We start from the raw sequence: 15,464 nt of genomic DNA on the forward strand, positions 1-15,464 counted from the left end.
AAGCTTTTATCCGTATGGTTTTTAATTGTCTGCGGTTGGTTCTCTAAGATGAATCAAATTTCACCCATTGATAACTTAGTAGGTTTGTGAATTTGCACTAGAGTTGTTTATGTCTCGTTGATTTGATTAGATTTTTATTTAATTTTTTTGAGTTTGAATTTAGTAATTATTGTCATATTACGATTTAATTTTTTTTTTAATTTAGTGTCTAAACTTAACCGTTGTTAAGCTATGTTTAATAAATTGAAAAATAAGTGTTAAATTTAAATTATAAACTTTGTTTAGTAAATTGTTTAAAATTTAATATAGAATAGTGCCTATCTACTTATCATTTTCTACTATTTATAATAGAAAACAATAGTTTTTAATTTTCACCGTGGGCTATCAAATGTGTCTAAATTATTGAAAATATTAAATTTTCAACACTTTATTAAAGAAAGCTTTAGTGATTCAACTTGGTAATATTGTCAAATTCAAGGACTAATTAAAAAAATTAACAATATAAGAACATTTACTTAATTTAAACTTCTATATGAAAATAATGATCAAATTTAAAGACTAATTTAGAAAAAAACTTCAAATTCTAACATAAAAGTTGTAGCCAAATTAAATTCAAATAGTGATTTTTCTCTTTATTTAATTTCACTTTGTTAATTCCAATGTTTGGATTATTTGTATTTTGTAAAACGTAGGCGGTGATGCAGAGGATTTAAACCGGTTTCCGTGAGGGTGACTGTGTTGATGACGTGTAGTCCATATCCATTGAAACTGAGTAAGTATTGCGTGTGTCCCAGCACATGCTTAGGAAAACTTGTTGACTTTTATGACTAAAATGTTTCATCGGCCGGATCAAACCCAGCCTTTCATTTTCTCTTACCTAAGTTTAGGTCCAACCGGTTGAAAAAAACTAGCTTTATTGTTCATGGTAATTATTAAATTTTATAAAATTACTATTTGATACATTATTAATGTATTTTTTTATTTTATAAGTAATTTAAAAATTATTATTTGTGTTTTAAATATTTATTTTTAATATTTTACTATAATCATATAAAATACTTGTGAATATCCTAGCTATGCTTGTGTAGAGGAAATTGAGAAGTTTCCTATAGATTATTGTAAAATATTAAAAAGAGATAAATGCTACTTATAACAAAAATACTACTAAAGTATCAAATACCAACTCAAAATTTAATAGCATATAAATATATATAACCAAGCTACACTTGAGTAATTATAAACTTGAATTTGACTTAAAATTTGAGATTTAATACACGATTTGAATTTAATCGAGAATTAATTTTAAACTTGAACTTTAGTTAAAACATAATTAAACTATTTGAACTAATACTTATCAAAATAAGGGTGAAAATGTAATTTTATGTTATAAAAATATTAAAATAGAATGTGTATTTTCTTGTAGCATACATCAGGATGAGATGTAATAATTTGTGTATTTAGGTAATATTTAAGGTGAAATTTTTGTAATAACACTACTTTACACAAAATATTATGCAGGCAATAATAAATGATACAATCGAGTAATATATTGTAATTTTTGTTGCATAATGCATTACAAAATTTATAGTAAGTACTATAATGAGAGAAATATATTTGTAGTAACAAGAAATTTTGAGAGTTTTGTTTATTATTGGAAAAATATTACATATCTAAACTACTGTTCGAATAAGTAAACGATTTTCTAGATTTAATTTCTCGGTCTTAGGAGTTGTTGATTCAAACAAAGAAAAGAATAATGATGCAAAATCATAACAAAGTGGAAGCATTCCGATTATAGTTCAGAAAAAGCAATGGAAATGTGATGGGTTTAGCAATGGCCTATACCCGAAAAATCATTTCCAAGTTTTATTCACAGTATAAGGGACCTATGTGAAATGGGGGTTATTACATTCTATGTGAGGTGAACTCCAGTTCCTCGATTGTCTATCGATCCTTCTTCCTTATTCCCGAAAAATATTAATCCGGTGTGACAAAAATCGATTCGGAATATGTGTAATGCACACAACGCCCCAATGTGAAAATAATCATAGCAGGGAAATGTGTCTAAAACCAAAAAGAAAAGCCAGAATCACCGGTTGATTTAGAGCAACATTGATTCCGGATTCTCAATGTAGCCTTTGAAAGCTTTAAGCCATTCAGCACCAATTGCACCTAAGAGAACAGTAAGTCGAGTTAATTAGATTTGTGTGCCTAAAGGACACTGAGATGATGTTCGATGTTTAACTTGGCTTAATCATTTATTACTGGGAGTCTAGAACTATGTACCGTCGATGACACGATGATCACAGCTTAGTGTTACGGACATGAACGATGCAAACTGGAACTGCTCGGGACCGGAGCTAGGGATAACCCTTTTCTCAGCTGTACACAGTGAATTCCAGTGATTACGAAGGAGGAGGGAATATGACTTGAGTTGGGAAAATTTAAGGGAAAATCTTACCAGACCCGACAGCGAGGATTCCTGATTGAGGAGGATTAATTATGGCACAAAATTGCTTGATACCAAAGGGCCCTCCCAAGTTAGAAACTGTAAACGTACCGCCCTGCAAAGAGACAAAACCCGACATGTATATAATCCATATAGATCCAATGACACTATCATACTATCCTATCCATAATTATTTACCTCATAATCTTCGGGTTTTAGGCTATTTTCTTTGGCTTTTTGTGCCAACTGCTTGACCTCCAAAGAAATTGAGGACAATCCTTTCTTATCTGCATTCTGCAATACGTAAAATAAAGGGATCAGTTAAACTAGAAAAGTACGGACAGAATGAGGAAAACAGCAATAAGTTGAAATGATTGAGCACCCTGATCACAGGGACATAAAGTCCATTTTCTGTCTGCACTGCTACATTAATATTGACATTGTTATACCTGGGTTAGAAGCAGAAGAAGATGAGTCATAATGATATGCATTATCGGTTTATCACTAGTGAATTGATCGGTTTGTCAGTAAATATATACTCACTGGCGAATATAGTCATCTGTCCATGAACTATTGCACTGAGGAACCTTCCGGAGAGCCAATGCAGCAGCCTGCAGTCAAAAAAGACTTCTAAGTATCTTAAATGAAAATTGCAATATTCTAATGGCGGTTTAGTTAGGAAAAATCAAATATGCACTAATTTCTTCTCTGCAGAAGCAGTATATTACCATTTACGTGAAAGCATTCATTTCAGACTACATTTGAATTAAATATTTCCAAAAGAAAACAATGATTTGAGAAATGGTTATGTAATTTCATGTAATGATTGAAGGTTAATATGGACGAAAAAGCAAATACATGTAACAAGGCATGAACTTGATCAAGAATTGCCATGTGAAATCAACATTATAATAACCACTTGCCATTTCACAAAAACCTATAGGAAAAACCTTGGACCACATCAAAAGCAACAAATGAGGAACCACTTCAAACATCTCAAAGCTCGACAATTAAACGTATTGAAAGTTGTCAACCTTGAACTTCAAGGGAAAAACAAAAGAAAAAAAAAAACAGAAGGAAAGTTGTTTACCTTGATTACAAGATCATTGACAGAAATACGCTTCCCGCCTGAAGCTTCCTGTAATGAGTTGAGTTGGCTTCGCAAACTGCATGCAAAGAAACAATTCAAAATTATCAGATATATCATATAATTGCATACCATTTAAAAGATCAAAGCAGGTAAAAGTATCTTGAAGTCAGATTGCATTTTGCCTCCCCTACTCAAAAAATGGGCAAATTAGTCCCTATAAGTTAAATCAAAGAGCAAAGAGCAAATTAGTCAGGTTTTTTATTAGAGGGGGAAAAATGCAATCTGACTCTTAGTACAAGGACGTCCATGATACTTTTACAGATCAAAGCAATATTACTTACTCCAGAAGTTTGTCAACACATGTATCCACTGTTAAATAGTAATGTGGGATGGTCTGCTTTGAGATTAATAAGCGTGATGCAGTGACCTGTCAAAAATGATAGCAGAAATTAGACTCACAAAGCACATTATTATAAAAGAAACAAAGTAATTGACATTGAAATGAGGAGACAACAAAGAAGTTAAAAGATACCGACTTCTCTGTATTCTCATGCAAAAATGGTCAAATTTGGAACTTTGCTATTTAATAGTAAGTTGATTTCTGACTCAGGCAATTTTAGGGTCATTTAAGAGTGCCACAAGGATGGTTATTTTAGAAGGGATTCCAGCTTTTAGTTTTGTGAGATTAGGGTAGAAAAAACAGCAGTGATAAATGATAGGCAAAATAATAATAAAATATGTAACCTCTATATATCAATACCCACTCATTTTGTGCTATTTAAAGTTGCCAATCCTTTTTGACACACTCTTGCCTTAGGCCTATGATTGGAGGGTGCTTCTACCCAATTCATTGGAACCAGTGAGACTGGAATTCTCATGGGACCATGTTTTGGGTACTTTTTCTACAGATTTATTTACCTTAAACTTTTCGAAAATTTAACACTACATGTTGATTTTTCTAATGTATATCATTAAAGTAACCTACAAATGTCAAACTATTCGCACAGAGATGATCTTCAGAAAGATCAAGAAAAGGTATTTTGAGAATTACTAAGGGTATTGTGAGATTTCAAAAAATTTGAAAAACCAATCTGTAAGTAGATGATGCCTATCTGACCTTGGTGTACTTGGGGGTTAGGCTGGGAGGATTGTATTTAGAAAAATTCAAATCATTCTTCAAATTAAAAAAAAAAAATTACAACACTCTACTAAAGCTTACAAAAAAATAATAATAACGAACTTATTGGAAAGTCATATGCTTCTTGTTGAAGCAAAAACTCAACTAATTTGTATTTTAAAAATTAAAAATAGGAAAATTGTTCCTCAAACATTGCTGAGATAAAAAAAATGTTATTGGTATACCTATTTCTTTTCCTTACTAATTGAAGTTCAGAAAATACACATTTATCAAACGCGTCACATAAATCAAATAAATACCATCATAACAGAACAGTAATTGAGAAAAAAATTAATTACATCTTCTAAATCCTGCCGTGTAGCACGGTTTCCTTTCAAATTTAATGCAGATTATCACAAAAACAAAATCAAATGCATAAATTCTATAAAGGGGACCATCTACTAAGAAGTAGATGCATAGAATAAAGCCCATGTACCATAAATGCTTAACAACTTTGGACTTTCATTAAAATTATAAAAATAATGACAATTTTTAACTAACCTTTCTTATCTGAGAATGAGGGATATCTACATAATCTAGAGCTTCAAGTTTTCCATCCTTTGTCTTAGGTGTTGGTGCTGAAACATCCTTCCCACGTGAAGCTACAATAAAGTGAAAACACCCCAGTAATCACAAGCAGTGACAGTAATACAGAAACCAATACTATTGAAGATACTGAAAAGGCAAAAGGATTTGTTGGAGGGGGGAAGAGCCATTCTTTACTATATAGCATTACTCATCAGGGTCAAAATTTGCAACAGCATTGGCTATGCTGCAGAAATTTAAATATGATACCTAAGTAATCTTCAATATCAGCCTTCACAATGCGCCCATCAGGACCTGTTCCTTTGATACTAGAGAGAGGTACCTATATTTTTATCCAAAGGAGTGGAGAAATGTTAAAAGAGATTGATATAAATGATTCTATAATCTATCCTTATAGTAACGACTTTTCTCTCAACAAGAAAATTCCAGTTACGGCACTCATATATAATATAACTGACCTTGTGATCTTCAGCCATTTTTCTTGCAAGTGGACTTGCAAAAAGACGATCTTCCGAAGGAGGTGAACGGGGCTTGGACTTAGCCTCTGGTGAACTAACTGGTTGTTGAACAGGCTCCTGCTTAGGCGGAGGAGCTGCTGGCTCCTTTGCTGCAGGAGCACCAGAATCTGATGTTGAAGGACTATAGTCCTTGAACTTTGCAATATCCTCCTCCTCTTCAACGGTGATGGCAATTATCTACACAAGAACAAATAAATAATATTAACTGCACAAATATTGACATAAATTGTATTTGATTCTGGTAGCAAAAAAGCAACAGACAGAAGATCTAATACAAAGCCAAGATGCTGCTTCTTTATTTACTAGTCATACAAACTCCCCTATCCACAAAAGGGAGGACCAAAGAAAGATAAATATGTGCACATGACTGCCACAAAATCATTACCTCACCAACTTTGATTTCTTTTGATCCATCTCCCTTTATAATCTTGGCAAGGTAACCTTCTTCCATGCATTCCATCTCAACGGTTGCTTTATCCTTCAAACAATAAACAAAGTTGTAAAATAAAATACTGGCTTCTGATAAGAGCAAAGTAAATGAAGAAATTTTATCTGGACAGGAGAAAACCTTACAGTTTCAACTTCGCACAGCACTTCGCCAGGATTCACTTTATCACCCTCTTTCTTCAACCATCTAGCAATATTTCCCTGCATAAATGGAAAACTTAAAAGAAAACCACAAAATATTTTATGATATTTTGCAAAGATCTAGAACAGTTCACACCTCTGTCATTGTGGGAGAGAGTGAAGGCATTCCGATCTCTTGGTGAGGAGGGAGGCCTGAAACTTTATAATATTAGCAATATTGAGTATGTCATGCAACAAAAAATGATGAAACAGTTAATAAACAATGTAAAACCCTTGAACCGATGCACAGGGTTCAACTTAAAACACTTTTTAAACATCATTTCAACTGCCATGTTCTCAGCCATAAATATAACAAACCTATATACTGGTGAAAACAACATGAAAAATCTAAATATGCTACATCAATCCAGCATAACCTAAGTGATAAAACTAGAACAACAAAAATAGTAATAAAGAAAGGTTCTATAGCAATGCCTTGTAAAAGAGAGAAGAAGAATGAACTATAGTAATAATGCCTTGCTTCTTAAATATAGTGCAGTCACATTACTTATTATTCAGAAACCAGATAAACAAGCTTCATATTACACAAATTTATTACCCATAAACTACATTCCTATCATCTGAGCTGTCCCATAAAGAAGGGTATTGAACAAGCCACAGAAGGAATTAAGAATAATATAATATTACAGCTCATCAATGAAGTCACAAATTAGCATTTGGCATGAAGTTAGTAGGTTCATAAGTTAAACACACATTCTTGTTGTAATCACTAGTCAGTGCACATCTTTTCACAATTTAAAAAATAGGCTCCTTCAGAGAATACAAAGTAGAAGATACCAGTACAACCTATGACATTTAAAGCAATAATCTATACCTGCATCTGATGCAAATCCTCTCCTTGACTGTACCTGAGAACTGATAATGGATAGAGGGAAAATGTTTAGATGCTTGAAATGATTAAAAAGCCATTACTAGGAAATAGTAAAATTTTCCAATAAGATCACAAAAAATGCTGGAATGAATACCATGTGAGCTCTCTGCTGTATGCCACACCAACTGTTGGAATTCCCAATCTCATTATTGCCCTAGAACAATTGTTCCTAGGTAAACCAGATGATACCTGCATAACAAGATGTGGAACAGCTAGTATTGGCAAACCAAGTCTTGAATTCAATCAAGAATGTAATACACAAGCAGAGCATAGTCTGCAGCAAAGAAAAAGGAAAATTATGCAACAAAAATGCTACACTAATTATTGCTCCACCCATGATAAAAAGAGGAGGCACTTACATGGTTACATGCAACAAACTTGGATACCCTCTCTCTTTCTGCAGCTGCATAACCAAAATTTTATCGACTCCATTATGCTTTCAGAAAACTGACAAATTATTACCTCTCACTAAATACAATTACAAGTTAAAAGTAAAAATTAGTAAACCAGCCGGTTGGTACGAGTGAACCTAGCAAGAAATATAAGCAAACCTTACAAGATATGATAAAACCTTCAATAAAACCATCTAACTGGGAGGCTTTTGATTGTCTACTTAGCTGAATAAAACACAAAATAGCTCTTATGCTTAATGATTGTAGAAAGCTTGATATTTATGCTACTCGGACTCAAGTGTGAGTATCAGATACAGGTACAAGCCCAACATTCATATGTTCAATTCTTTTAAGTTTTCCACCCTAACATACATGAGAAACAAGTAAGAAAACTATCTGGATAGCATTATGTACCTTCAATTTTACAAACAGAGGATTGTGCTCCATTGGAAAAGCAACGAACCAAAACAGCATGATCTTGCCGCAATAAGTTAGGAACATTCCTTAACTGTAATAACAGAAATTCAGAACAAATAACAAAGCTAAAAAAAAAAAACATAAATAAAAAGCTACAATTCGACCATGATCTATAAACGAATTTGAATCTAGGACTGACTCAAAGTCATCCATACATACATCCATTATCCATACATACAAGTAACGAATCGTGAATTGGGTACCTTTTTAGAGTGATTGATGATACGAGATGCGTAAGCCATGATTTTCAAAGATCACAGCAAATCTATTCAAAGCAATGGAAAAGAAAAAAAGAAAATAAAGGAGGAAAATAAATTATGTTCTAAATTGATGAAGAGAGCAAGAAAAATAGAAATTTGTTTTTTTTTTCTTTTTAAATTTTATTCGGTTAGGTAGGAAGAAAAAAAAGTGGGAAGGTTTAGGGTTTGGCCGCACGAGGATCTGACGTCACCTAATTTTTTAATTGCTTTTCTGTTTGTTTTGAGAGGAAAAAAATATAATTAATCTTATCGTTACATAAAAATTAAATACCTAATTTCTTCATAATTTTAAAATTTTAAATTGATTAGTCACATCAAATTAAATTAAAATTTTATGATAGTATTCATCTATTCCAATTGCTTTCCAGTTTTGCATTGAAATTTTTATATTTATAAAATATAATTTTTAATTAAATTAAATTAAAGGGTATTGAATTATTGTAAGTTTATATTTTGGTTACTTAATTTTATAATTTTACAATATAGTCATTAAATTATTTGAAAGTTTTCATTTAAGTTATTGAATTGTTAAGTTTTTTTTTCTTACAAGCTTAACTGACGAGTTTTAAGCGGCGATTCAACAAACGGTACTTATTAATGAGTAAACAAACATAATTTAAATTCAAGTTGATCTTATGGTCAATGTTGGAGATTGGATAAGAAAACTATTCAAATTTTGGTTTACAGATTTATAACATTCAAAGTTATTCCATAAAAAAAAAAAAACTAAATCATACAAGAAGAGGAAAACGAAAGTTTTCAATTGGTGTTGGTGGTATGAATGGAGAAGTAGGTGTATTCATATTTCGATTAAAATCTAATTAAATGACTGAACCGATCTAATTTAGTTAATCGGTCGGTAGTCGAACTTAGTTTGATCGAAGGTCGGTCAATGATTTTTTGAAATTTCATTATCGGTTAATTCGGTTTGAAATCAGATAATTAACCGAACTTAATAATTATGTAGTGTTTTAAGGCTTAATTTTTCGGTTAATTCGGTTAATTTTCAAGACAAATGAACATCATCAATGTATTTTTTATATGTTTTATATTTGTTTTAATAAAAAACAAAAAAAAAATATAAATTTTGATTAACTATTAAATGATTATACAATTCGATTAATTCGATTAATACTAGTTCCGTTCGATTAATAACCGAATCAATTGTTTGAATACCTCTATGGAGAAGACCATACAACGGCAATTTTTATAGTCTAATTACTCAAACAAAATTTTTTAAATAATCCAATGACTATTTTGTAACCTTTTAAAGTTTAGTTAAATTTTCTAATAGTTTAGAGACTTACGTGCAATTTACCCTTATTTTATAGTTAAATAAAAACAATTTTTATATTGTACTTTTTAATTAAATTGACTTTGGTGAACCGTTTATAAAAGATGATTTATTTATTTTGAGTGCTTATTTTTTATACAAATTACATATCTTTAATAAAAAAACGAATTACAGTTAAACACACACCACAAACAGACAATTCTTACAGTTTTGAACATGACGGATCATTTCTTTTATTATTTAAAAAGATTGAATTTTCATTAAGTCGATTCTTAGAAAATATCGAATTAGATCATTTGTCCTTACTTCAACAAAGGAAGTATAGACCTCTTCGGTGGAAGAACTTTTGTTGTATTGGTCTCAACTCAACACTAAACAAGTCCGCACTAGTTGAATCCTTGTATTAGAAATTCTTCGAATCGATTTGCCATTTTCATACAGGATATAATTGACAGCTCGAAGTTGCATATTATCTTTTTCTCGAAATGGATCTTGGAGGAAGAGTGTTGTTAAATTTAGACTGTCCGATATTTCATATGGGATTACAGGTCGAACTAAAATAAAATACTTTTTCTTAGTAGGTGTGATCCATTGGACATAGATTCAAATTTTCATTTTTTTTATTCTTCAAGAGTTTATTTTACTTGTTCCTCGTGGTATCAAGATGTCATTGTGTCGAAATATCTTATCTCTTTTTCCAAAAAAAATAGATATTACCAGTTCAACCCTTTCTCTTCACTTGAATCAATTCGCCCATTTGACTTCTTGTATTTAAAGTGATTTGGGTTAACCCACTTTAGTAGATTTCACAAAACTTCGGATATTTTTGTTGGGTGAAAGAAATTTTTAGAGAAATAGATGTATTTATGATTTTATCTAAATAAAACAATATTCTCTTGAAATAGTAGTTGAGATTTTTCTACCTTAAAGTCTATGGATTTGTTTACGTTAAAATTGAGTGATCCAATTCTTATTAAAATAGAATACAGTGATAAAATAAAATAAAAGTAAAATTTATATAGAACTACATTTCTTTTATTTTATTTTAGAATAATATTTTCAACTTTATTAAACTTCATTTATTTAATATTGATTAGAATAAGGTGTTTCAATCTTACTACACTCATTGTATTAGAATCGGTTTTACAAGTCTATAAATAGATATAGTTTACTCCCTTTGCCCATGATACATTGTCATTATCTATATTTTATTTTTCATAATTTTAATATTTTCATAGTTTGAATAAATGTAATTTTAATAATTTATTAATTTCGTAAAATTTCAAATAAACTAAAATCTAATACCCTTATTAATTTTTTTATTTTCACATGTAATTTATGATATTTTTTATTTTTATGAATATTTTTTAAATTCAAAGTCATTTTTATTTTTTAATGTTTTATAATTTTTGAATTTTGAGTGTACTTTTTTTAATTTCAGCTCTTTATTCAATGAATTGCGTAAAGGGTTAAATAACTTTTTGCCTAAGTTTTTTTTATCCAAGTTAAGCCTTAAACTTGGTAATTGTTTTCACATTAGGGCTTAAACTTTTTTTTTTAAGTTAATCCTTGAAAACCGTAAAGTTCAGACGAGTAATTGCCAATTTAAAGGCTCTAATATGGGAACAATTGCTAAGTTCAAGAACTAATTTGGAAAAAAAAAGTTTAAACCCTAATGTGAAAACAGTTGCCTAGTTCAAACCCCAATATGGAAATAATTACCAAGTTTAGGGCTTAATTTGGACAAAAAAAGAGTTCAGGCCATAATGTGAAAAAAGTTACCAAGTTCAGGTCCCAAATAGTGATTTAACCTTTATTTAATTTTAATTATAAGAATTAATATAAAAATAAAAATGTTATTTAATTTTTTATTTCGGGTACCCGATTCACAGTCGCCTCCTGTTTAGAGTTGTACTCTATACTCCTTTTAACCGCTTTCTCCCACGTCGGCGTCACTTCCCGCCAATTCTCCATTACATTCGCCCTTTGAATTCAATTTCTTCAAAGAAAAAAACTGTTGTGTTGATCACAGCCGAAAATTCCAATCGATGGATGCCATCATGTCATCAGCTCTCGAAGAAATCTGTTCAAAAGGTCGTGATGGCGTTGCATTATCTTCTCTCTGTTCGAAGCTCGGTTTGAGCGTCGAAATTAGACGAGCCTTATGGGCTAACCTACTCGAAATTCCGGCGGTTCAGTTCCGAAAGCGTGATCGTGTTTACGATCACAATGATCCTTTGGTTCGACGCTTTGAGGATACGGAAAAGCTGGATTTAATTATTGTTGCTAAGAACAAATTATGTGATAATTTTTTAGGTGTTTATGATTTTTCTTTTTGGAGATGGAGAAAAAGAGGTTAATCAACAAAGATTCGTTCTTCAACGCATTGCCTCTGCAAGGTTAATTTGAATATTGTTCCTTTAATTCTTCTTCAATTTTGCTTTAACTTCAGGTTCTTTTTAAATTTTGGTGATTATTAGCTGTGATTCCGTTTGGATACTCTTTTTGATTTTTCTTCAAAAATAAAAGGCTGAAAATCTATATAAAAAGATCACTAAAAAGAGTTTAGTTATTAACGTTTAAAATAATTCAAAATTGGAAGTAGTTAACGTCTGTGAATGACAAAATCCTCGTTTGTAGCTGTTTGTGTTGAATATTCCATTGTGTTGTATATTCCAACTATACCAAATCTGAAATAGGTGTGATATTAACAACAGATAGTAAAAACAACAAATGTAGATTGAAATCTTGTATATTAAAAGGATGATATGACATTGCTGATGAATGTCTTTTATTGTTATTATTATTAATAATTTAATTGTGTGTTTGTAGAGCAAATGGAATAACTCAAAATCAGCTTAGCAAGGAATTTGGAATCGAAGAAAATACATTTTTCTATGTGGTAAGGAAGCTTGAGAAAAGAGGCTTAATCGTAAGACAAGAAGCAGTTGAGAAAACAAGAGGAAGCAGCAAACAAAAGTTAGCCACAAGGTTAATTCATTTATACCGTTATGCAAAGCATTTGGGATCTCAAGAGAAATTCGAGGTTACCAAAGATGAAGGAAGTATCGGCAAAGAGGATTCGGAGGATGTGCTTATAAATGATTATTTACCATCAATTAAAACTATCTGTGATAAACTTGAAGAAACTCATGGCAAGGTCTTTTATGGTTAAAAGATTGACAGATAGCTTTATTTTCTTTTTGATAAATTATACTGATGTTGTTTGAATTCTCCTTTTTTTTTTCTTGTTAGGTTCTTGTCATTTCAGGTATTAAACGTGACCTTGACTATTTTGGGTCACAGAACGCGAGACATGAATGGAAGAAAGTACATTTGTTGTTGTTTTTGTTGTTGATGTTGTGTGTGTTTCTTAATGGTTTCCATCTATTTCTTCATCTGCAAATTTTTCTTATAGATATATTGCAGATTGATAAATGCTGGTTTAGTAGAGGAGACTACTGTAAAAGTGAATGGGAAGGTTAGTTTGATAACTTCTGCATTTTATGATTTAGAGTACTCTTGTTGTTTAGTTTATAGATTGTTTTATTTCGAGAGTATAATTTTTTCATTCATTATGCCTATGATATAATTGTGAGATGGTTTTGCTTACGATGTTTCGACAAACTTTTTCCTATTTCATGGAGATATCCGTTTCTGAAAATTATGCATGAACATGCTTGTTCTTACAGGATGAGCCTTGCCTACATTTGCTAAAAAAGTTTTGCCCTTTGGATTATGAGCGAAATACAACCAGATGTGTTGAAGGCAAAGAGTTCAAATTTGGAAGATGTCAAATGGCTAACCAGCTTGTGGAGCTTCCCATTGATCATCAGATTTACGATACAATTGATGCTACAGGATCCAAAGGGATGCTTATTACAGAGGTTTGCCAAAGAGTCTTATATTTATTATTCTCTATATTTCAAGAATCATAGAAAAGTTCAATTAGCAATCATACTCCCAATAAGTTATATCTACTATATTTTCTGAACTATTTGCCTAAACAGAAATTTCTCTTTGCCAGTCTGTTCTGTGACATTTATGCTCCTTTTTAGATTTTCACAATGTAGATTCCTACAAATGTACAAAGTTTTACTCTAAATCTAAGACCTTTTCATAAATTTTGTTGTGAAACAGGTAGGCAAGAGGTTTGGAATTATAAGAAGACGAATCGCAGAAACTGTTTTTCAGTGAGCAGTAGATTTGGGATGCCGATGCAGATGGAACTTCATAATAAGAGCCATGAATACAGAATTCGGACATCCAGGAACAGTGAATCTTCTAATCTAATTCCAAACAAAAAGTCAAGTTTGGGTGGCAATCCTAGTATTTTAGATGGATCAGCCCAAATCTCACATCTCTGGAATTTTGAAAGTGATACGCTTTGGAAGAAAAACAACCATGAGAATAAAATAAAGCTCTCTTCTTCCTCTCCAAGAGATCGTGAGGCAAGCTATAGTGTCTCCAATACGTGCAAACCACAAGAGTTAATCCCTGAAACAAGATCAACGTTTTCAAGCACAGCAATTCATTCTATGAAGAAGCTTAAACTCTGTCAGTTTTCGACAGTTGATAGCACACGGAGAGAGCAGAGAATACTCAAACGATTACAGGTATTCATCTCCTCCACTTGAGGGAAATAAGTTTTTTTTCCCTGTAATTTGATTAATATAATTAACTGCTATTCTTGTGTGCATTTGTGTGTAAACCAATGCAGGCTGAAAAAATTGTCTTGAGATCAGAGCTATATAAGTTACTTGTGAATCTAGAGAAAGACAAAGGTACTACAATGGGCAGGAGAACTGTAGACAAAATGTTGTATAAGCTTGAAAACGAAGGGCACTGCAAATGTATACACCTAGATTTAAATGGGATTATGAATACTAACTTTAACCGTAAAGTTAAGGTGGTCCTGCATCCATCTATTCAGAGTTTATCTTCTGAAGTAATTGGTATAATTCGTAATAAACTCAAGTCTTTTCACAAGCGAACTCATGACCCATTCAAGAACAAGAATAATAACTCAGTTCATATATTTGATTATGCACAAAGAGCTCGAACTCAATATAGTTCAAATTCCCTGACTCTTAGAATGGAAGCCATGCGGGCTAATGGATACATACGTGGAAAAATGGTTCGAGCAAGGCTGTTGCATGGTTTTCTCTGGGACTATGCATGTAGTTTATCTGCTGGGGATGATGTTTTATCATATGGGAGACAAGATCATGATCTACATAATCTTTGTGTCACATTTGATGTTGAAGGAGCTATCAAGGGAATTCCACTTGAGCTATTCTTTCAAGTTGTCGGATCTTCTGTTATAGTTGAGAAGGGAGTATATTTACGTGATCTTTCTAATGAAGAGTATAATGAGCTATATGATACTTCAGCTATCAGGAGACTGTCTTTGCTTGTATCTATTTTACAGCGGCTGAAGGTATAACTCCTTGCTTACGTTTAAAAATATATTTATTATGTTAATATTTTGTTTCTATATTTTTCATGTATCATATTATTGGACCTTGTTTGGTTTAGCTTTCTGAATATCTGAATTTGATACTAATGCCTTGGTGTAGATACCAACCAATCTCTTAAATAGATGGTTTGGGTCATCACATGCTTGATTGACTCACCAATGAAAGAATTTGAGATGAGTATGTAAACATCAAAACCATACTGCTTAGTGCTTACCCTTGAATTGTGGAGAGAACAGAATCAAATCTAGTTAACAGCAACATT

At 31.6% G+C, this 15,464-nt stretch overlaps 3 protein-coding genes across 4 annotated transcripts; 2 read left to right on the forward strand and 1 right to left on the reverse strand.

The window, feature by feature from the left end:
• Positions 1-1,613: 1,613 nt before the first annotated feature.
• Positions 1,614-8,642, reverse strand: LOC108457806 (dihydrolipoyllysine-residue acetyltransferase component 2 of pyruvate dehydrogenase complex, mitochondrial-like). 2 transcript variants are annotated; one of them, XM_017756957.2, is made up of 19 exons: positions 8,372-8,642; positions 8,106-8,199; positions 7,659-7,702; positions 7,394-7,488; positions 7,243-7,283; positions 6,505-6,560; positions 6,354-6,428; positions 6,166-6,258; positions 5,721-5,957; positions 5,512-5,584; positions 5,218-5,318; positions 3,881-3,966; positions 3,540-3,615; positions 2,993-3,060; positions 2,832-2,898; positions 2,648-2,743; positions 2,462-2,564; positions 2,287-2,382; positions 1,614-2,172 (listed from the first exon to the last, which is right to left on the reverse strand). In XM_017756957.2, exons 1-19 carry the CDS (start codon positions 8,408-8,410, stop codon positions 2,102-2,104), a joined length of 1,611 nt encoding a protein of 536 aa, XP_017612446.1. In that variant the 5' UTR covers positions 8,411-8,642; the 3' UTR covers positions 1,614-2,101. The 2 variants fall into 2 exon arrangements, with proteins under 2 accessions (XP_017612446.1, XP_052885958.1); XM_053029998.1 differs by having other exon boundaries at positions 6,505-6,566.
• Positions 8,643-11,601: 2,959 nt separating this feature from the next.
• LOC108459769 (uncharacterized) lies at positions 11,602-13,919 on the forward strand. Its single transcript, XM_053029786.1, has 6 exons — positions 11,602-12,121; positions 12,555-12,882; positions 12,978-13,203; positions 13,263-13,279; positions 13,415-13,609; positions 13,863-13,919. The coding sequence occupies exons 1-6, from the start codon at positions 12,045-12,047 to the stop codon at positions 13,917-13,919; spliced, it is 900 nt and encodes a 299-aa protein (XP_052885746.1). The 5' UTR covers positions 11,602-12,044.
• LOC128279265 (uncharacterized) lies at positions 13,858-15,264 on the forward strand. Its single transcript, XM_053029507.1, has 2 exons — positions 13,858-14,338; positions 14,443-15,264. The coding sequence occupies exons 1-2, from the start codon at positions 13,934-13,936 to the stop codon at positions 15,166-15,168; spliced, it is 1,131 nt and encodes a 376-aa protein (XP_052885467.1). The 5' UTR covers positions 13,858-13,933; the 3' UTR covers positions 15,169-15,264.
• The last annotated feature ends 200 nt before the right edge of the window (positions 15,265-15,464 follow it).

This window comes from Gossypium arboreum, chromosome 6, assembly GCF_025698485.1.
Source record: "Gossypium arboreum isolate Shixiya-1 chromosome 6, ASM2569848v2, whole genome shotgun sequence".
In the NCBI taxonomy this organism is placed as follows: Eukaryota; Viridiplantae; Streptophyta; class Magnoliopsida; order Malvales; family Malvaceae; genus Gossypium; species Gossypium arboreum.